Genomic DNA, 23621 nt, shown 5'->3' with positions numbered 1-23621 from the left:
GTGATGCGGTTTATGAGGAGTGAAATAAACCGGCCAGACTTTTAAACAGAAACAGTTCCTGTGATACCTCATCCCTCTCCCAAGTGAGTAGCATTGTGACAACATGGAACGGTCCAGTGACTACCTCTTGAAGCTCATCAAGAGAATGCCAAGAGTGTGCAAAGCAGTCATCAAAGCAAAAGGTGGCTACTTTGAAGAACCTAGAATATAAGACATATTTTCAGTTGTTTCACACTTTTTTGTTAAGTATATAATTCCACATGTGTTAATTCATAGTTTTGATGCCTTCAGTGTGAATGTACAATTTTCATAGTCATGAAAATACAGAAAAATCTTTAAATGAGAAGGTGTGTCCAAACTTTTGGTCTGTACTATAAATACTGTAGACCTGATGTAAAAACACATGGCAAAAAAGATAACAGAATTACAAACTAGATTGCTAATAATATGCTCAATGGCCATGCATAACAGCTTGATATAAGAACAAGTTCCATGACAATGTAAGTTTAATTAGTAGGAGCACACAGGTGCCAAGATAGCACTTAAGCCCAGGACATAGACTGCATGTGAAAGTACAAACATTAAATAATGCACATACCTTGAGACATAATGTACCAGTGAAAGACAAAGGAAGGCAACAGGGTGGCGCACAATAACCTTGACGCGCGTTTCACCATCACTGTGGTTTGTCAGGTGCTCCCATACATATTAGACTGTAGGTTAAACCCGTTGTTATGAATGAGGTCTGCCAACCTTAGTCTAATGTGTATGGGGAGCTTTAATGAATCAAGGCCTACATGTAAACATACAGAGAAGGAAACTATTATTAAGTTATAATTCCCAAAAGACATATTTCCACAATAACAAAGAATGATCAAAATCGTAACAATAACCTGACTGCGGTGTATCAAGTAGCTAAGCACTATAGGGGAAAATGCAATATTAGCATAAGTCTGACATCTTGCAGTGTACTTTTTATGGTAACGCCTGAAATGCTCTAAACTTAGAATCCATAGGCTTTCTGAGAGTATTTGGCCTTTTGACTGATAGACATCAGTAGGAATTTTGGGGACTTACCACCCCGTTTTCTTGGTGAGTGGTGGAAGCGTGTTGTGTATTTGGGGTGTGTTAACTGTGTTGGGTATTTATGCTAAGTTTGCAACCTTGGGGTGAAAGTGAGCGCAAGATTGAGTGGAGACAGATTAACTCCTTGCAGTTGCATTCACTTTACTTGCTGAAAACTGTGCATGTGACAGGCACCTTACATGGAAAATATATTCAAAAATACCCCTTAAAAATACATCTGCTTTGTATTGCAAAGAATTGCAAAGTGTGTGCTTTATGGTCCAACTTTAGTTAAGTTAATAGTTTATTATTATTAATCCCCTAAGATTATTTTCTTACCCATCCCCCAAAAAAATAAAAGCAGCAAGCAATGATGCACAAAAAAAGAGAAAATAAAAATAATAAGAAAATAGTAGACTGTAGGTCCAGAGGTTGAAAACACAATACTGATTTCAGATTACAGTGGATAAAACATTCCTGACCCCACAGAAACAGTTGGATACTAGATTTTTTAAAATCTTTTCCCTACTCCATTTTTTGCCTTACTTTTGAATGGATATTCTAAATACAATGTATCTGTGAATGTATGGTGATACTACTACTACTACTAATAATAATAATAATAACAAATCAACAAAAAGCAATAGTTACATTTTATATAATATGCTTGAATGTACTTAAAGGGTTGTCCGCGTTCAGAATTCTCCTCTTCATTATTCCTCTTCTATCCCCCTATTCCACTTTGCAATGCACTTGTGTTATTGTCTCCTTCTGGATCCACTAGAGTGCTATCATGTTACCTGATCTCCCCTGTTGTGATCTGGCTAGGATTACATCACGTTAACCAATTACATGGGTCTTTGGCTTTCTCAAACTTACAGCCCTGCCCAGTCGACAGAATAGGTGTTTTCCAATCCAAGCTGAGCTGAGTATGTATTGTGTCTTTTTTAGCTGAGCTGTGTGTGTCTATTGTAGCTGAGATGAATGTGTGTATGTATCAGTTGTAGCTGAGTGTGTACGAGTATGTATCAGTTGTAGCTGAGTGTGTGTGTCTATTGTAGCTGAGCTGGGCATGTGTGGCTGAGCTGAGTTTGTGTATCTGATGTAGCTGAGCCGCGTGTGTGCATCTGTTGTAGCTAACTGTGTGTGTAGCAGAGCTGTGTGTGTATGCAGAGCTGTCATTGCACAAATTGAGCTGTGAGAAGTGACATCAATCACCTACAGAGAATAGAGTGTAGGATAAAAAGGGAATAGTAAACTTTATTTTTGCCATTTTGCAGATGAAAAAACACAAGCAAGAGAAAGGTAGATCCTGCAGAAAGATGAGAAGCCAGGAAGTAACAAGGGAGAGGAGAGTAGGCACAGGGGGAGAGGTGGTTGAAAACTTAGTGCAGCCTCCTAAACTAGTTACACGCCCTGTCCCTGCTGCATTAGAAGGTAAGCAAGCGGAGCTTCATGCTGAAAAGGACTACATGGAAATAAATGAAAATTACACTTTACAGTATGTAGGAACTAGGCAATCTGGGTAATAGAAAAAAAATATTGAGAAATAAATAATTGATCGTAAACACATTGAAATAAATTGAATAAGTGACTGGTTATGCGCTGGGTGAAGACGCTGTGTGTGGACAGTACACAGCGAAGCTTCCTAGCAACATGTCATGCAATATGACCGCCGCAGTCTGTTTTTGGCAAAGTGAAGTGTATTAGTGAGGACGTTCTCGGTGAACTAACTGATGGCTTTAGCTCTCGCACCAAATGTCAATACATCAGGTATGATGTAAGCGTGTGTTATATAATCTGCAGCTTCTCTAATCATATCATGTTTCATTCCCACAGGCTAGGGAGGATGTTATCCATATGCTGAAGACAGAGAAAACTAAGCCCGAAGTTTTGGAAGCTCATTATGGGTTTTCAGCTCCTGAGGATGTGCTGAGGGTGCTGCACAGAGATGCTATACTTGCAAAGGAGAAGTCCATAGGAGAAGATGTCTATGAGAAGCCAATGGCAGAGGTACAACATATATACTAGGATCTTATAGAGTGATACAGTATTTAATACTATAAATATTAATTTACATGCTCTATCTATTATTTATCTATCCATCTACTATTTATCTATAACTTTACTATTTATCTATCGGTCTTCATTTTGTAAAATAAAACTACATTGAGTACATCTATGGAGTTTAAATATTAAAATCTATACATGTCTGCTATAAACATTGCTTTATTTCTATCAAAATACCCATGTATATGTATATAGATAGATCTGAATTTTATAGATAGATAGTGCCTCAGTTATAAAGGTCCATTTACCTTTAAGAAACTGATACGCTGCCTTGAAAACTACATGTACTTTATGGCATCTTCAAAGCCTCTACTTAATAGTGTCAGAGTATTATTAATACACACACTATACTAATCCTATCACGTCACCCTTCACTCCTCATAAAAAGTCAGTGTGCTCAATCATAAACCGTGCATGGAACATAGTGATGTGTGGCAGTTTCAGCCATATATATATATACTAAATATAAGTAAGGAGACAAAATTAATTTAGTATATATAGTAAATGTAAGTAAAGAGACAATATTTTCAAAACTTCTAAATTTTTTCAATATGAGTATGAATGCCACGTGCATAAATTCACCCACTTACATGCCTCAATGAGGTTATTAATGGTTGAAGAATGTTCTGCAGCGTCCAATGCACTTGGGCACATAAATCATCAAGATCCACTGCTGGCATCTCCCTTTGCAATTGCCGACCAATGACGTCCCAGATGTGCTCAATGGGAGATAACTCCGGAGATGCTGCAGGCCATGGTTGCACGTTTAGAGTGTGCAGCTCTTGACAATAAAATGAGCAACATGCAGCTTAGCATTGTTATGTTTAAAAATGGCTTTTTGGACTTTGAAGAAATGGCCTTACCACTGACTCCATGACTAAATCAATATAATGCTGAGCTAGCTGTTAGTGTACCTGGAATGAAGACTAGAGGGATCTAGTTCTTTTCATGGTGTTGCCCATATTGTCTCCAGACCAATCTCTGGCTATAATTGTATCCAAGACAAATATGGGACTCATCACTGAAGAGGGTAGACCTCCATTCCAGCCTCCATAGCCATCTTGTTCTGCACCATGAAAGCCTTTAAGAACAGTGGTGAGTGGTCAATGGAGAACCTGGAGCTGGATGTCTCATAGCTGATTGTTGTGGAAACACCTTCTGACAGTTTGTATAGATATTGATGCCTTAGGCTTGGTATGTGACATTTAATTTCACTTGCAGTACAGAACGGATAATTCGCCAAATGAGTGGTACAGCTATTTCTCCAAAGTGTCTTTATAATTTGCGTGCACAAGTGCATTCAGCATGGCAGAACATTCTTCAGACAACCATTAAGAACCTCATTGATGGCATGTAAGTGCATGTAGTTATATGCACAGAGCTCATACTCTAGATGCTTTTAAAAATTTATTTCAATGTGTTTATCATTTGCATATCATTATCATATCAGTGTTGAGGCTATGTGGTTGTATAATCTATAATCATTGGCTATAAAGCCTTTTGTAATCTATATAAATTAAATTCAGTACCTATATAGGATATAAAATTAAAATTTTATTTCATTAAAGGACACGTAATTGTAAATATTGGGCTAATAACTCATATCTAATAATGGAATATGTATCAAGTGCAAATATGCAATAACTGGGGACGTTCCACTTGGGACCAGAAACTTTTAATAATATGGAGCTAGTAGATGTGCATAAAATGTTCTTCCAAAGTTCAAGTCAGCAGCTGATTAATGGTTAGTAATGCTGTAAAGACCTTAGAAAAATCTCTACAGTAGCTCTAAATAGAAATGTGGTAAATTTTTATGTTCCTTTGATTGGCACTTTATGACCTTTTTAATTAGTAAAGTAGTGTTGAGTCCATTTGCAGCCACGTCAGTGAACTGTGGTCACTGGAAGGGAGCCCTGAGAACTACCTCTTACGTCCCGGCATCCATGGCTCTTCTTTTGATTAGCTGGCCTAGTGCAATGTCACATTTGCATCACGCTGCAACAATGTCTTTGTGCCACGCTAATCAAAAGAGGAGCCAAGGATGTCGGGATGGAAGATGCAGTTCTCCGGGCTCCCGTCCAGTGGTGACAGATTACTGACGTGGCCCATGGACCTAGTCTTACAAATCGATTTGCACCTTCTCTAGTCATAATCAATGCCTTGCCAGTATTTAAATCCCCAAACATTGAAGCGAAAACTTAGAGAAGATCTTCCTCTGCATAGAGTAAGGCCACGTGGCCACATTCAGTATTTGGCCAGTATTTTAAACTAGTATTTGTAAGCCAAAACCAGAAGTGGAATAATATAATAGAAACTCGTCACCACTTCTGTATTTATCACCCCCTCCTGGTTTTGGCTTAATCACCCAAAAAACTCACCAAATACTCAACATAGGCACGTGTCTTAGAAGTGATAAATACATTTATATTAACTGTGAGTTGTGTGGTACCATGTTACTATGTGCATATGTTTTTCTTTTACATTTTAAATCACAATTAACATTTTTTTTTAATTTTCTCAGCTAGACCGACTTGAAGAAAAACAGAAAGAGACTTACAGGCGCATGCTAGAGCAGCTATTGCTGGCAGAGAAGTGCCATCGTAGGACTGTGTATGAGCTAGAGAATGAGAAGCGGAAGCATACGGACTACATGAATAAGAGTGATGACTTTACCAACTTACTGGAGCAAGAACGCGAAAGGTGGGTACTCCACAAGATACTGTGCTGTGATTTGTACACCTCTGAACTGACATATCATGGGGTTTCAGCTATGTCACTACATAACATTCTCCCATGGTACTCTGTGTGCTTGGTCTTTTCTCAGATCTCTCATAGACTTTAATGTGTAGGACTGACAGTGAGCACGGCCACCTCTCCTTTGAATTCTATGCGGAGAGTGGACCTTGTGAATCAGGATCCCAGGTCTCCAAATTGGTGAATATCCCAGACAATAATGGCGAATCGTGTGTATATGCCATAAATCTTGCTGCAAATATATTTTGTTTGGATTCAGCACAAAAGGAAAGACAGATACCATCCAATGTTTTGACCAACAGGTGGTCTTTATCAAGGAGATCTTTGTTGCTGGGTGTGAAGAGGTTGGCACATCAGTAAGGAGCCGCCCACGTTAATGTCCGTGATAAGAACCACCTGTTGGTCGAAACGGTGTTTGTCTTTCCTTTAGTGCCAAATCCAATTAAAATAGTATATGAAGCAAGATTTAATACTCTTGTCTGCTTCGATGCTGAGTTCTTTACTACAGTATTATAGTATTGTCCTTTCCTCAAGCAGGACTACCTCTACAGCAGTGATGCTGGCTTTTCTCCGATAGTGTCATAAATATCACTGTTTGGAATACCCCTTTAAGGAACAATTCTGAAAACATTGAAGAAGTAAACTTAGCTTCTATGTGCATGGTTGTCAAGTTTTACCATTGTGAAGCTTGTCAGATTACGTTTGCTTGATAAAGGCCAGCTACAGAACTAAAAGTTCAATTTGAATTCAGACCTTAATCTTATTACAATAATAAGATGTTATTAATTCTTTGAAATTTAATAATCTGCAAACACAGATGAGAGCCAACTTTTGAAATGCAATTAGCCTTGTAAGATAACTCAAAGGCAGGGCATTTGTTATACATGTTATACCTGTTTCTGAAGACATATTGTATCAACAGGCAAGTCAAGTCAAGGTTTAGCAATAAGCCATGGTATTACTGAAAATGAAGAAGGCCTCCGTAGAGACGTTAACTTGAGCATTGTATTCAGCTACTTCCAAGACGCTCATAGAGAATGAATGGAGCTGAGGTGCACATGCCCAATCTCTGCCCTGCAAAGCCCCATTCTCAGGATCAATGGGGGTCCCAGCAGTCAGCTCCCTACAGATAGGGAAGAACTTCCATATTTGGTCCAGACCCTTCAATTCTTTGTATACATTGCCTAAGGAATATACCCCCCAATTTATTTTTTGTTTAATGATTTAGTAATAGACTGCCAGACCGAAATCCAATTAGATAATGTGTAGACTTGGAAACAGCAGATTACTGATGGTCACCATGTAATATGACAACACTTGAACTTTTTTGGAAAAAAAAAAGAATGGGTACATATAACAGGTTGAAAAGACAACAGAAACCTATCCACACTGATATAAGGCTTCATTTGTTACTAAAGGTTTCTGAACTCATTACTGGCCTAAAGTAGGTGAATAGCTATACTCTTTTGTCTAGTAACTATAGTGAGAATTATGGAAGGGATTGTTTTAGGAGATAAGCCCTGTTCAAATTACCAAAGAAGAAAAAGAGAGGATAAAGTAAGCGCTAGTACCCCAATAATGTCACAGGAAAAAACCTGAATAGTTCAAATGAAAAGCTTTATTATATACAAAGTGAACAATCCAATATAAAACAGTTAAAAAGACAAAAACTTCCCAATAACAATATCTGGAGGTCCAATCTTCATCCAAACGAATAAGTATAAAGCACACAATAGTCAAAGTATAGGGGTGGAGAGGTAAATATCCCAAAATATATGAAATAAGATTAATGGCTATTGTAAACCAAAAGATCACAAAAAGAATAATAAATGTAAGTATATAAGAGAATGATACTGGTACCAGATCATAAATGGCGTGTGATCTAATGGCACTATCCCAAAAAGGATATGGCAAGGATGGAAACTGTATGAGCCCCCGGCGAACCTTTTCCATCCTTGCCATATCCTTTCTGGGATAGCGCCATTAGATCACACGCCATTTATGATCTGGTACCGGTATCATTCTCTTATGTACTTTCTATATTTTGACAATTGACTGCTCTACATTTATTTGTTAGGATGAAGGTTGGACCTCCAGATATATTTATTGTGGAGACATAGGAATTTTTGTCTTTTTAAGTGTTTTTATATTGGATTGTTCACTTTGTTAATAATAAAGTCTTTCATTTGAACTATTCAGGTTTTTGCCTGTGACATTATTGGGGTACTAGTGCCTACTTAACCCCCTCTTTTTCTTCTTTGGTAATTTGTACATGTTTATGGCACAGTCCCCTTATTATTAGGTGGTGCCTTTCTATAGTGTTTCCTTTTTGCTCTCTATTTTGTTTGATAGATATCCCCTGTCCATATTCGCTAACAGAACATGGGGGGCGGGTGTGGAGTGTTGAGAGGCAGAGCAGAGAGCTGTTGCTCTGATGGACCCCGTGCTTAATATTCTTTCTATAGAGCCTGTAAACTGTGCAGGCTTAGTGCTTCTGCATTGTCTTCTGAGTGATTGATGAGGGTCTCAGGATCCGGACCCCCACCGATCTAAAGCCCTTCTGAAAGACTATTGTGATTCAAATTCCCTTGGTCTTCTTTGTAGACATTGGAAGAGATTTTAGAAATATTTAAATAAAGGGAACCGGTCACTTACTTTAGGGTCCAGTAAAACACCAGCATGTCATTATGCAGCTCGGGTTTAGTGTTCCAAGCATAGCCATGGCAGAACTGCCCATCTGGGCACTAGGTGGTAAGAGGATGTATACAGTATGAATATGAGTCTGGAGGTGAGTTCAGCAGCACGGGCGTATGATCATTGTAAAAGTGAAGCAAAGGAAATGACATCTTGCTTCAGTGTACCTGCTGCTGATAGTTTTATCTCCAAGTAATGGGCATCTGGGCATTAGGTCGAAAAAACATGTATACTTTACCGCGATGAGTCCATTGACAGCAGGCGTATGCTTATTGGTCAAGTCATGCCTAGGTCAGTACATCTTATTTCACTGTGACTGATTTTTACTACCTCATCTAAGAGCATAATGTAGAGAAAGAGACCCTGATTCCAACGATGTATCTTTTATTTTACTGGGTGTAGCTGTTGTGACACAATCATAGTTTTTAGATGTAGCATGTAGCAGAGCTGAGAAAGCTAACCCCGCCCACACTACAGCTCTCTGTACATTGCCTTTTGACAGTGAGCGGCTTATCAGAGGAGGGGGCATGGTTGGACCATTCTGGACGAGGGAGCTAGTCTGGGTAGTGATAATCTCCTGGAAATAAAACATTTATTGTATGGAAACAACAGCACACAGCCTAATAAGTGACACATCGCTAAAATCTGTGTCTCAGCACCCGACTCATGCTGTCCTCAAGTTGCATAGCAAAAACTTGCTGACAAATTCTCTTTAAGCGTAAATAATTTTTGAATTATTAAAGTAATTGTAAAAGAATTTAGTTGTTTTAAAATAAATTTGTCAGCAGGTTTGTGCTACCCCATCTGAGAGCAGCATGATGTAGGAGCAGAGACCCAGATTCCAGCAATTTGAATTTGTCACTCACTAGGTTACTTTCTGCAGTTTTGATAAAAAGTTATCTGTTGCAGATCTACCAGGTCTCTGGATACTGAGCTCTGTATAACCCTGCTCACACCAGTGATTGGCAGGTTTCTGGCTATGCACAGTGTACACAGAAGCTGCCAATCGGTGGCGAGGGCGGGTCATATAGAGCTCATGAATATGGAGGACTACATGGCAGCAGATTTTCTAGTCCTCTAGTGATAATCTCCTGCTGATAAAACTGTGATTTTATTAAAATTACAGCAAGCAGCCCAGTAAGTGACACCTCACTAGAATCAGGGTCTCTGCCCCTGTATCATGCTGCTCTCAGATAAGTTGGCAAAAACCTTGTGGCAGATTCCCTTTAAGTTGAAGCATATCAGGAAAATCTTTGAAGCCTGCCCTGCAGCTTTTAGAGTACTGTATGAAATCATCGTTCCCAGCCAGAAACGCCCAGTTATTACATTAACTAGAAAGAAAATGTTCGGCTTTGAAATGTTAATTATGGAGCATAGACCTTTCTTGCAGCCTATCCCCACTGGTTTGTAAAATTGAAGGTTATTTCATTTGTGAGCAGAAAGGGAACTATAGAGAGCCATAAACCTTATGGACTCTATTATAGCATTCTTTGAGTATGATGTACAACTCGCTGCGCTGAGGTTCAGACATAAAACCCAAGATAACTGCTGTTGAAAGGGAACTTGATGCTTAATATTTTAATCTGTTCAGTTTATGCCTAAATGTGACTTAGAATCAAGCCAAACATAAAAAGCCTGGGCCTGATATTCAGGTTTCTGGACCCAGGTACTGCTAGCATAAGAAGCTAGGGACATGTGGGGTCTTTTGCCCACGGTACTCGGACGCCTGCTTTATCTGGGTTCGTGGATATGTTGGCTCACAATATGTTGCTGAATGGCTTCTGGACTGTTTGTAATGCTGATAATCTGTATGGTTGGATAAGATCTCATTGTACAACTTCAGATGAAGCTCCAATGGAGACGTTGTAGGAAACTGTCACTTGTATCAACTGGTGACTTTATAGGGGCAGAGCAGCAATATCTGATGATGTATGGAAAACCAACAGACACTTTATTCTATTCTGTATATTTTATTATTAACGCATATTTTATAGTCTTCTTTTTAATCTCATATGCCAATAATTACAGAGGGATTCCAAGACAAAAGCACTTTCAGTCCTGGGCTCATGCATGGATACTGCTCATGATCCTTCGTTACTGATCATAGACAGCAGCATGGATTGGGCCTTTTACCTAATCGATCATGTCTTTTGGATGGCTAATTCAGAACCTGTGATCTTCTGCTGTCAGCTATAGCCTCCTCTGAGCCAACTGCACATTGGCGCTGTGATAAAACATTCCTCTGCCCTGAGTCATCCTGGCTGGATCCTCCTGGCTGCTCTTCCAGTGATGTCATCTCCAAGCTGCATCACCTGCGGAGGAAACCCATCTGCAAGCAATAAAGAATACAGTTCCTTTAAAGCAAAGTTGTGTAATTGATGTACGCCGCTTAGGGCTTGTCCTGTGTTTGTTATTTGAGAGGATCAAGAAATAAAACAAAACCGAGTTAGGACTCTACCACAGCTTCTAAATGTAGAAACATTTCAGAAATTCGCTTCCCTTAAAGAGGTTGTCCTTTACTTTACATTGATGGCCTATCCTCAGGATAGGTCATCAGTACCTGATCGTCCTGGATCCGACACCCGGCACCCCCTCGATCAGCTGTTATCGGTGTCGGCGGCGGCTGAAAGTACTTACTTGCGCAGAGCTCGCCATTTTCTGATAGTGGCCGCCACAGGTACTGCACGTCTGCCTCCTATTGATTTAAAGTGAATGTGTAGTACCCTGCCTCGGCCACTTAAAATAGAAACCCGGAGTAATTACTTCTGGCCAGCGGCCGCAGTCAACACCGATAACAGCTGATCGGCGGGGGTGCCGGGTGTCAGACCCCGGCTGATCAGATATTGATGACCTATCCTAAGGATAGACCATTGTCGTCTCTGAATTTTGGGTCTTCTATCCTTTGGATTACGAGCTCGGAGAGAATGAAGACACAGGACAGGATGTTTGTGTCTAAACATACTCTAAAAACTTTATTACAAAACACAGGGCTAATATACACCCTAAAGGCAGGAAACGGATTTGCCATATATGGTTCGATTATACAGTTTAGCTGAACAAGCGAAAAAAGCTAGTTTCTGTATGCTTTAAAATATTTAATTAGACTTATCTAGTTAGCAAGGTCATTTCATCTTTCTGCAAGAACACATTATTGCTACAAGAAGAAACATCTGGCCAGGTAGAATCACTTTATCTTCTCCCAAGGACACGCTATTGATACAAGAAGGAACATTCATAGCTGTTATTTTCACCTAAAATAACTGTCAGACTTATATAGCATAGATGGGGCCTTTAAACTTGAGGGACTCCATCTTCTGCTATAACACCATCAATGTAAGAGTAGTGGACAACCTCTTTCAGCTACTTGTGTAAAACAGCTAGAAAAAAAATAGATATATTACGTGAGTTCAGTTGTACATAAGCTTAACCCTTTGCTGAGAGAAAAAAATATATAATATACCGCATACTCATATTTTTGTGACCTAAATAGAGCCTAAGACATAAACTACCTCCGAAAAATAAAAGTTCAGGACGTCGCTTTCACTTCATAGAAAAATATATTGGAACATATAGCATTATACCAATAGCAGCTTTGATGAGCTTCATCTATAGGCATTAGTATGAAGTTGGTCCTCCCTTTTACACCTAAACTAGTTTCCTCTCTTCTAGGAAGGCTTTCTGTAGGATTTTAGAGTGTGTCCAATGGAGTTTTTGCTCATTCATTCAGAAGAACATATGTGAGGTCAGACATTGATGTTGGATTATAGGACCTGGCTCACAATCTCCATTCTAGTTCATCCTTTCCATGGAGTTGAGGTCAGGGCTCTGTGAGGGCCAGTCTAATTCTTCCACCCCAAAGACACTCAATCATGTCTTTATGGACCTTGCTTTGTACACAGGGCCGGCGTCAGCACCCGGCGCACCCGGGCAAATGCCGGGGCCCTGAGCTGGCAGAGGGGCCCACTGGCAGTCGCGCACCCCGCTGGGCTATGGGCGGAGGAGAGCGGTGTCAGCGCCCGCCCTTCTCCGCCGCTTGCTCAGGGCCCCGGCAGCTGGATACTTACCTCTCCCCGTGCCTCCGCAGATCAGCTGTCTTCCTGCTCTGTGCTCCCTGTGACGTCTCAGGTCAGAGGGCGCGGTGACGTCTTTACACCGCGCCCTCCCCTGAGCCGTCACAGGGAGCGCTGAGCGGGAAGACGCCGACAACGCTGGAGTTCGAGCAGCGGGCAGCGGGCAGCAGGTAGCAGGTGAGGAGAAGGGAGGTGAGTATTTGATTTTTTTTTTTTTAATGTATGGAGGCATGGGGCAGTATAAAGAGAGGGGGGGGACATCCTGAATGGGGCATTATAAAGAGAGGGGGGGGCATCCTGCATGGGGCATTATAAAGAGGGGGGGGTGACATCCTGCATGGGGCATTATAAAGAGAGGGGGGGCATCCTGCATGGGGCATTATAAAGAGGGGGGGTGACATCCTGCATGGGGCATTATAAAGAGAGGGGGGGGCATCCTGCATGGGGCATTATAAAGAGAGGGGGGGCATCCTGCATGGGGCATTATAAAGAGGGGGGGTGACAGCCTGCATGGGGCATTATAAAGAGAGGGGGGGGCATCCTGCATGGGGCATTATAAAGAGAGGGGGGGACATCCTGCATGGGGCATTATAAAGAGAGGGGGGGCATCCTGCATGGGGCATTATAAAGAGAGGGGGGACATCCTGCATGGGGCATTATAAAGAGGGGGGGTGACATCCTGCATGGGGCTTTATAAAGAGAGGGGGGGCATCCTGCATGGGGCATTATAAAGAGGGGGGGGTGACATCCTGCATGGGGCATTATAAAGAGAGGGGGGGCATCCTGCATGGGGCATTATAAAGAGAGGGGGGGACATCCTGCATGGGGCATTATAAAGAGAGGGGGGGCATCCTGCATGGGGCATTATAAAGAGAGGGGGGGACATCCTGCATGGGGCATTATAAAGAGAGGGGGGGCATCCTGCATGGGGCATTATAAAGAGAGGGGGGGACATCCTGCATGGGGCATTATAAAGAGGGGGGGTGACATCCTGCATGGGGCATTATAAAGAGAGGGGGGGCATCCTGCATGGGGCATTATAAAGAGGGGGGGTGACATCCTGCATGGGGCATTATAAAGAGAGGGGGGGCATCCTGCATGGGGCATTATAAAGAGAGGGGGGGACATCCTGCATGGGGCATTATAAAGAGAGGGGGGGCATCCTGCATGGGGCATTATAAAGAGAGGGGGGGACATCCTGCATGGGGCATTATAAAGAGGGGGGGTGACATCCTGCATGGGGCATTATAAAGAGAGGGGGGGCATCCTGCATGGGGCATTATAAAGAGGGGGGGTGACATCCTGCATGGGGCATTATAAAGAGAGGGGGGGCATCCTGCATGGGGCATTATAAAGAGAGGGGGGGACATCCTGCATGGGGCATTATAAAGAGAGGGGGGGCATCCTGCATGGGGCATTATAAAGAGAGGGGGGCATCCTGCATGGGGCATTATAAAGAGAGGGGGGGACATCCTGCATGGGGCATTATAAAGAGAGGGGGGGCATCCTGCATGGGGCATTATAAGGGGGGGGCAGCCTGCATAGTGCATTATGTGGGGGGGAACAGCCTGCATGGAGCATTATGTGGGGGGTAACAGCCTGCATGGAGCATTAAAAGTGGGGGGGCCTGTATGGGGCATTATGTGGGGGGGTAACAGCCTGCATGGAGCATTATAAGGGGGGGACAGCCTGTATGGGGCATTATGTGGGGGGTAACAGCCTGCATGCAGCATTATATGGGGGCCAGTATCCTGTATGGAGCGTTATAAGGGGACCGGTATCCTGTATGGAGCGTTATATGGGGGCCAGTATCCTGTATGGAGTTTTATAAGGGGACCAGTATCCTGTATGGAGCGTTATATGGGGGCCAGTATCCTGTATGGAGCTTTATAAGGGGACCAGTATCCTGTATGGAGCGTTATATGGGGGTCAGTATTCCGTATGGAGCCTTATATGGGGGCCAGTATTCCGTATGGAGCCTTATATGGGGGCCAGTATTCCGTATGGAGCCTTATATGGGGGCCAGTATTCCGTATGGAGCCTTATATGGGGGCCAGTATTCCGTATGGAGCCTTATATGGGGGCCAGTATTCCGTATGGAGCCTTATATGGGGGCCAGTATTCCGTATGGAGCCTTATATGGGGGCCAGTATTCCGTATGGAGCCTTATATGAGGGTCAGTATTCCGCATGGAGCCTTATATGGGGGCCAGTATTCCGTATGGGGCCTTACATGGGGGCCAGTATTCCTTTTGGGGCCTTATATGGGGGCCAGTATTCCGTATGGGGCCTTATATGGGGGCCAGTATTCCGTATGGAGCCTTATATGGGGGCCAGTATTCCGCATGGAGCCTTATATGGGGGCCAGTATTCCGTATGGGGCCTTATATGGGGGCCAGTATTCCGTATGGAGCCTTATATGGGGGCCAGTATTCTGTATGGAGCCTTATATGGGGGTCAGTATTCCGTATGGAGCCTTATATGGGGGCCAGTATTCCGTATGGGGCCTTATATGGGGGCCAGTATTCCGTATGGAGCCTTATATGGGGGCCAGTATTCTGTATGGAGCCTTATATGGGGGTCAGTATTCCGTATGGAGCCTTATATGGGGGCCAGTATTCCGCATGGAGCCTTATATGGGGGTCAGTATTCCGTATGAAGCGTTATATGGGGGCCAGTATTCCGTATGGAGCCTTATATGGGGGCCAGTATTCTGTATGGAGCGTTATATGGGGGCCAGTATTCCGTATGGAGCCTTATATGGGGGCCAGTATTCCGTATGGAGCCTTATATGGGGGCCAGTATTCCGTATGGGGCCTTATATGGGGGCCAGTATTCCGTATGGAGCCTTATATGGGGGCCAGTATTCCGTATGGAGCCTTATATGGGGGCCAGTATTCTGTATGGAGCCTTATATGGGGGTCAGTATTCCGTATGGAGCCTTATATGGGGGCCAGTATTCCGTATGGAGCCTTATATGGGGGTCAGTATTCCGCATGGAGCCTTATATGGGGGTCAGTATTCCGTATGGAGTGTTATATGGGGGCCAGTATTCCGTATGGAGCCTTATATGGGGGCCAGTATTCTGTGTGGAGCGATTCACCGGTTTCTGAGCTATTGTGGAATTTACAATAGATATCACTCATGTAATGTAAGAAGTGAAATCTTTGCATTGTACTATATATATATATATATTTCTCCGCCGTATCTGTGCATCATGAATCGTGGTATGTGTTAAAGGGGCCCACTGAGACTCTTTCGCCCGGGGCCCAGAAAAACCTGGAGCCGGCCCTGTTTGTACAGTGGGGCACGGTCATGCTGGAAAGAAAAAAGACCTTCTGCAAACTGTCCCCACAAAGGTGGAAGCATGCAATTGGACAAAATGTCCTGGTATCCCTTCTCTGGAACTAAAGGGTCTGTGCCAACCCCTAAAAACCATGCCGTAGCAGTATACTTCTTCCATCAAACTTTACAGTTGGCACAATGCCGCCAGGCAAGTAATGTTCTCCTGGCATTCACCTAAGACCACGGCCACACTATCAGTATTTGGTCCGTATTCGGTCAGTATTTTATTTGTAGTGTAGAGACCCTGATTCCAGCCATGTGCCACTTACTGGGCTGCTTAATGTACATATTATAGAATCACTGATTTATCAGCAGGAGATTATCACTAGAGGACTAGTAAACCTGCTGCCATGTAGTCCAGCTACGCCCCTATCATTGATTATCAGTTTTCTGCCTATGCACAGTGTACACAGAAAGCTGCCAATCAGTGGTGTGGGTGGCGTTATACAGAGCTCAGCATTCAGAGAACTGGTAGATGTGCAGCAGAGAAAACTGTTTTTTTATCAAAACAGCACCAATCAGCTCAGTAAGTGACACATCACTGGAATCAGAGTCTCTACCTCTACATCATGCTGCTCTCAGATGGAGTAGCAAAGACATGGTGACAGATTCCCTTTAGGAGCTAAAGGATTGGCATAATGAAATTGTCTGACATCTACCACAGAGAAAAGTTAGGATTCCTACACTATTAGTAATAAAAAAGACACATATTGCCCCAGTTGGTATGGCAGGGTGATGAAGAAAGGAACCTGTATCCCAGCCCTGGGGTCACTGAATGTTATGCAGAGGTAGAGTGTACAGTAACAGACTGTGATCTTTCTTCTTGATGTCACTTGTGGATTACCAATTCCTTACTTACACAGAACCAGGTAGGCCTCATGGATCGTATAGGTGTATGTGCACATGATGTCTTTGTCACACGGATTACAGGCGGCAAAAGAGCCACAGAAAATGAACGTACTGCACAGCAATGTAAAAACGACATTGCTGTGCACATGTTCAGTCTTCTGCTACTTCTTTTAACGATGCGAAAGAAGTAACATGTTCATTCTTTGTGCGGTTTTGCTGGAAGCCACCGGCTCATTATAATGGAAGATAGAGGTAAAAATGCCGCTGGTGGCACATGGCAGTTGAATAATGTCCTGAATTCATTAAGAGGCACTTGTTTAAAGGGTATCTTACTTTTCAATAAAAGTTTACAAACGGCTGCAGACTAAGGCCTCATTCAGAAGTTAGATTTTCATGTACAAGTTTTTTCAGTGTTGTTAGTGGACAGAACATACAACTATTATAGTCTATAGGGTCATTCACATGTCTGTATATTTTTGAGGGCCGCACCAAATCATGGAGACTTGTCCAATTTTGATCAGAGTCGAGAATCAATCTCGCCAATGCAAGTCTGTAGGTCAGTGGAAAAAAACTCAGACTGTGCTCGGGTGCCATCTGTGTGATATCTATTTGCCATCTGTTTTTATTGACTGATAGAAGACACTTGAGAAATCTCCACTAGTTTTTTTGCATAACAGACGGCCATATTTTTTCTGCGAGGATCGCATCGCAATCCTCGGAATGACAGTCGACTCTCCTTATCTGAGCGTGAGTGCTGTATAGAAATCCATCATGCTGTCAGGTGAGGTGCCGGCCAGTCCGTGCACTGCGATGCCCCCGTCTGTCTGCGCCCAAGACAAAAACTGGTGAAACTGATGGTAAAAACTGACACACTCACCAAACACTGATGGAAATCTCATCGAAACACTGATGAAAATCGGTCAGTTTTCTCCATACAAGAAAAATATCTAATGTCTGAATGAGGCCTAATTTGGTCTCATTCTGTCCAACTTTCTAGGTATTTCTCTGCAGCCATAGGCTTATGACGCGCCCCTGGGCCTGTGTCGCGCTGCGTTGCGCACGCGGGAGCTTACCCGGAGCCGGATCTCTTGAGGGTTGTAGTCTCGTGGCGGTGATCCGGTCCGTGCCCAGGGAGTCAGACTAAGTGGCGCTGTATTAGCGGTAGATGTTGGACGACTACGCCACCCGTTGAGTACAGCTAAGGAGCTGCTGCTGCAGGGCAGACCGCTGAGGCCGGTGGTAGGATTGTGCAGCGTGATAGTATAACCCCCAACGGGAGGGGTATGGCCTCAGGGCAGCCGACGTGGATGATGGGGGTAGCAGGAACCACTCAGAGACGGTACGGTGTAGTTCAGGGTCTTTACTGGTGACAACGATAGACCCTCCCGGAGTACTGGCTAGCGATTGGGGCCTGGTCAGTCCTTGAGCAGATGGGATCTCCCCTGGCCAGGCGGAGTTGTAGGCCTCCCAAACTAACGATACTCTTCTGGCTACCTTGCTAGAAGCGGGTATAAGTAGCCCACGTCCCTGAGTGTACCGTGTGGTGCTCACCCGTATGGCCGGTGACTCGGGGCCTTCTAGTAGCTTCCGCTCCACGACGGCGGTGCTGGTCCCACGCGTGTGACCGTGCCTTCGGGTTTCTGGGCCAGAGGACCTGCAATCCCCTGCCGGTCGGTTTCTGCTGCTGGATAGGAGTTAGTCCCCACAGCCTCGGACTCCGGGTCCGGTGATAACTTCTCAGTCAGGGCGAGCTCTGCAGCTGCCAGCCCCTGACTCCTTGTAGCACTGCTCCCACAGAGCTCCTGATGTTCTTTCCTATATCTGCTTCTCTTCTCTGTCTCTACTTCTTCTCTACTCACTAACCCTGCCTCAGCCCTAGGTTTATATAGGAGAAGTTCTTCCCCTCCCAGGACTGGGCAGGAGGTGTGGCAAGCACAGGATCCCTGACCAAGAGACCTCCCACCTGCTCTCAGACATAACATTGCCGTTACTGTGGAAACCAGACCCCTGGGGTGCCACATTCCCCCCTAGTGAAATTTAGTACTCCGGGACTAAACATATTTTTAGAAAAACATAACAAGGTATAAACAATAATAATACAATAAGAAAAACACATAAAGATGGTTACGGCGTGTCCGCAACCGGGTGCAGTCTTTGAAGAAAAGCAAGGTGTCCATTTCACCAAAACAGGGAGACGTAACCAGGTAGGGGTCTGTCCTGCCCCGAGTCCTTAACAGTCTTTAGTCCGTCCTGGGTTACGCTCCAACTATACACAAAGGATTCCCGGTAAATCCACCAAGGACTCCTATAAATAACTAGAAACACATAATTATACACAAGCAACAAGAAAAACAGGTAACCACAAATAAAACAATTTATACACTTCAAATCCTCCAACGTGCGGGTAACTGGCCTCTAGTGGCCCTAGTGGACCTACGGAGCTGACTGTCTAGCCCTGAACTACAGAGTGTAGGAGCTGTCAAGGGTAAACTGGGCAGCTGTCTACCGGCTCTTTGACTCACTAGGGGTACGGCAGGCTCACTATAAGCAGAGGGTTGATCCCCTTGTTCTGCTTGTGTGGAGTCTTCTGCCTCCTGGACCGGCTGCTCTTCCAGCTCTACCTGTTGCTCCGTAGGCACTTGGGATGCTGGTTGGAGGAACGTGAGGACGGGTACCACAACTGCACCATTGACTTGAGTCCAGGACCGAGGGAAGTCTCCGAGCACAGTACTAACCATATCTTCCCTTTCCTCTACGGGTCGATGGTCTTCTTGTTCCTCTTCAGGGTTCCGTAGCTGTTCAGGACACTTCTTCAGGTGATCCCAGGATACAATGGCTATGGTCTCCCCTCCGTCTTTACTGATGGTACAGACTTTCGGGTTCTCGTGGCTTGAGGGCAGTACGGTGTACGGGTCCTTCTCCCACTGGTCGTCCAACTTGTGGAGCCGTCTTTTCCTCTTCAAGACCTGCTCTCCGGGTACCAGGGGAACAGCGGGAGCATACTGGTTGTAAGTTTTCTCTTGTCTTTCCCTAGCCTGACAGAGACTTCGCTCCACGCTCTCCTGTACTTTCCGGTACTGCTGCTGCCTCTCTGTGTCCCAGTCTGCTTCTGGTGAAGTGTCCTCGGGTGTCAGGACTCCCATTTCCAGGTCAACAGGTAACTTACCAGGTCTCGCCCTCATTAGGTAAGCCGGGGTACAGTTGGTGGAACCTACCGGGATGTGGTTGTATAGGTCCACTAGATCGGGCAGCTTCTCAGGCCACAGACTGTGTTCTTCCAGGGGCAACGTTTTCAGGAGATCCATTACCACCTGGTTCATTTTCTCACAAAGTCCATTAGTTTGCGGATGATAGGGTGTCGTCCTTATCTTCCGGCAGCCATACAGATTGCAGAATTCCTGGAAGACCTCCGCTTCAAAGGCAGGTCCCTGGTCCGTCAGCACTTGGTCCGGGTACCCGTGTGGACGGCAGAAGTGCTGCTGGAAGGCTCTAGCTGCTGTTTGAGCCGTTAAGTCCTTAACGGGGATGACAACCAAGAACCGGGAGTAATGATCCACAATGGTTAACGTGTAGACGTAGCCACTTCTGCTTGGGGTCAGTTTTACATGATCCAAGGCTACCAGTTCCAATGGCTGCCGGGTGACGATGGACTGCAGGGGAGTCTTCTGGCTGGCACGGTCCTTCCTTCTTAGGTTGCACGGGCCACAGTCTCTGCACCACCTCTCGATGGTTCCCCTCATGCCTACCCAGTGGAACCGCCTACGCAGCAGGAACTCCAGCTTCTTCCATCCGAAGTGTCCAGCCCCGTCGTGGTATGCTTCCATCACCATGGCTGCGTCTCTCCGTGGCACCACTACTTGCCAGATTAGTTCATGCGTCCGGGAGTTAACCATTCTGCGGCACAACTTCCCCTTGTAAAGGAACAGTCGACTCTTCTCAGCCCACAGTTGCTTGGCTTCCTCCGGAGCGTCTGGGTCAAGGCGAGCCTCTGGCCGAGTCAGCATCTCCTTCACCAGCCGGACGGCAGGGTCACTGTCTTGCGTTTCCTCCCAGTTGTAGTGAGGCAAGGGGTTAAACGTAGCGGCTTGCTTACTCCTTACCCGATGGGAATACTGGATAGTCCCATGACGGTGGAACGCGGGGAGTTCGACTTCTTCCAGTCCCTCTGGATCTTCTCCTACGTCCGGTAGGTTTGGCATCCTGGACAGGGCGTCCGCGTTGGTATTGGAGCGTCCTGCCCGGTATTTGATTGTGAACTCGTAGTTGGACAGACGGGCCATCCATCTCTGCTCTAGGGCACCGAGTCTTGCAGTGTCCAGGTGTGTCAACGGGTTGTTATCCGTGTACACGGTGAACCGGGAAGAAGCGAGGTAGTGCTTAAAGCGTTCGGTGACTGCCCACACCACTGCCAGGAACTCTAGCTTAAATGAGCTATAATTCTCAGGGTTTCTTTCGGTGGGTCGCAGTTTTCGGCTGGCGTAAGCGATTACTCGTTCTTTCCCCTGCTGGATCTGGGACAGCACGGCTCCTAGCCCGATGTTACTTGCGTCGGCGTAGAGGATAAAGGGCTGCCTGTAATCAGGGTACGCCAGGATTTCATCCCCCGTGAGGGCCATCTTCAGCTGGCGGAAGGACTCTTCTTCTAACTTCTCCCATCTGAAGGGTGGCTTCTGGTTCTTGGCCTTCCGGGACTGGCCTATCAGGAGGTCCTGCATAGGAGCTGCCTTTTTGGTGAAACCGGGGATGAATCTGCGGTAATAGCCTACCAACCCGAGGAACTGCCGCACTTCCTTTACACTGGAGGGACTTGGCCATTCCTTAATTGCGGTGATCTTATCAGGGTCGGGAGCCACTCCATCAGCGCTCACCACGTGTCCCAGGTACTGCACCTTTGGTTTCAGGAGGTGACACTTGGAGGGTTTCACCTTTAGGCCGTAGCTTGCCAGAGCTTCGAACACTTCCGCCAGGTGTTTCAGGTGGTCCTCATACGTCTTGGAATATACGATGACATCGTCCAGGTACAACAGGACCGTCTCAAAGTTTCTGTGGCCCAGACAACACTCCATTAATCGTTGGAAGGTTCCTGGTGCATTGCAGAGTCCGAACGGCATGCAGGTAAACTCGCTAAGTCCCATCGGGGTGGTGAATGCGGTCTTCTCCCGGTCCGCCTCTGCTACAGGAACCTGCCAGTACCCACTAGTGAGATCCAAGGTAGAGAAGAAGTTAGCAGATCTTAAAGCAGCCAAAGACTCCTCTATCCTTGGTAAGGGGTACGCATCCTTGTGTGTGATACGGTTGATTTTCCGGTAATCTACACACATCCTCATGGTGTTGTCTTTCTTTTTGACTAAGACTAGTGGAGCTGCCCAGGGGCTACAGCTATCCCTGATCACCCCAGCCTCCTTCATGTCTCTAAGCATCCCCTTGGCGTGTTGGTAGTGTGCAGGGGGTACGGGTCGATACCTCTCTTTTATGGGAGGATGGTCTCCCGTGGGGATGTGGTGTTCTACCCCCTTGACTCGCCCGAAGTCTAACGGGTGTTTACTAAACACTCTCTCGTACTCTTGCACCACCCGATAGACTCCCTGTTTCTGGTGTGAGGGAGTGGAGTCAGTACCCAAATGTAGTTGCTGACACCAGTCCTCCATTGTTTTCTGAGAGCCGTTACCTTCCTCCGGGGAAGATGGAGGCAAGGGTTTTACGGACTGTATGGAATCTTGATTGATGGTATACAATTTGGCTAGCGTGGCATACCGGGGCAGGTACACTTCCCTCTTCCCGATATTTATTATGCGAACGGGCACCCTCCCATGGCGTACATTGACCACCCCCCGTGCTGTCAAAATGGTGGGCCTACTGTCTGAGTAAACTGGTTCTACCATTGCCTGGTAATCTCTACCTCTCAGACCAATAGCTGCCCGGCACCAAATTATCATTTCACTTTTCGGGGGCATGGCAATAGGGAAAGGGTCACACATTCGCTCGCTACCAATCTCACCACCGGAGAGTTCTAGCTGTTGCCGTCGCATCAGTGCCCGGATCTCTTTCTGGAGCACTCGCTGCTGGCCGGAGCTGGCGTTCTTGGCAACCTGCTGTAAAAGGAAAATCACCTCTGCAAGACAATTTTCAATTACATTAGTTCCTAGAGTTATCTTTGGGTGACTCTCGTGTTTGTCAATGTCTACAATGATCAGTCCCTGTGCTGCCAGTTCGACTCTACCGATTTTAATGGTCACCTCTTTAAATCCAATCTGTGGCACGGGCTGACCATTGCTGGCGATGATACTCAAGTCGTCGTCAGGGTAGCGGGTGATATCCGAGTCATTCCAGTACTGCTTGAAGAGCACGTACGGGATGGTGGTGACCTGTGACCCGGTGTCCAGTAGGGCACTCATAGGAATGCCATCCAGTACCACGGGTAAGACTGGACGTCCTCCCACATATTTGTCGCGCCAGTTCGATGGGCCTGGTGATCTTTTTCCTGTGGGTTGGCCCTCTACCCCAGGTTGTGCCAGTTTAAAGGACAGTACCTTGCCATATGTCCGGGTTGATTGCAGCGGCGGCAGATGGGTCGTCCGTCCTCGTTGTATCGGTCGCTGGGTCTTCCTCTGGCCGGTGGGGTCCTCCTTGGTCGACGCCACGGGATGTCCTCCGGTCCGGATGCCAGCTGGATCTTCCCTGGAGTGGAAACCTGTAAAGACTGCACAGTTCGGGTTAGCGCAGCAACGCTTTTAGCTAGCTCTTGGACCTGATGGTGCAGGTCTGGAGCCGGGTC

At 45.4% G+C, this 23621-nt stretch overlaps 1 protein-coding gene across 8 annotated transcripts in view; it reads left to right on the top strand.

Annotated features, from left to right (window-relative positions):
* Window positions 1-23621, top strand: part of FILIP1 (filamin A interacting protein 1) — a 320170-nt gene that overhangs the window by 237041 nt on the left and 59508 nt on the right. For 5 of the 8 annotated variants that reach the window (XM_073675575.1, XM_073675579.1, XM_073675577.1 and 2 more), the window contains exons 3-4: window positions 2905-3078; window positions 5657-5835. In XM_073675575.1, coding sequence (XP_073531676.1) covers window positions 2905-3078; window positions 5657-5835 — 353 coding nt within the window. Of the gene's footprint in view, window positions 1-2426; window positions 2503-2545; window positions 2567-2715; window positions 2839-2904; window positions 3079-5656; window positions 5836-23621 lie in introns of those variants that run through there. The other 3 variants (XM_073675582.1, XM_073675583.1, XM_073675580.1) reach the window with 3 other exon arrangements.

The sequence above is a fragment of the Phyllobates terribilis genome, unplaced genomic scaffold (genome assembly GCF_046119375.1).
Source record: "Phyllobates terribilis strain yellow unplaced genomic scaffold, ASM4611937v1 Scaffold_3__8_contigs__length_932513732, whole genome shotgun sequence".
NCBI lineage: Eukaryota > Metazoa > Chordata > Amphibia > Anura > Dendrobatidae > Phyllobates > Phyllobates terribilis.
Note: the sequence above shows the minus strand (reverse complement) of the source record. Positions and strands in the feature narration are given on the sequence as shown.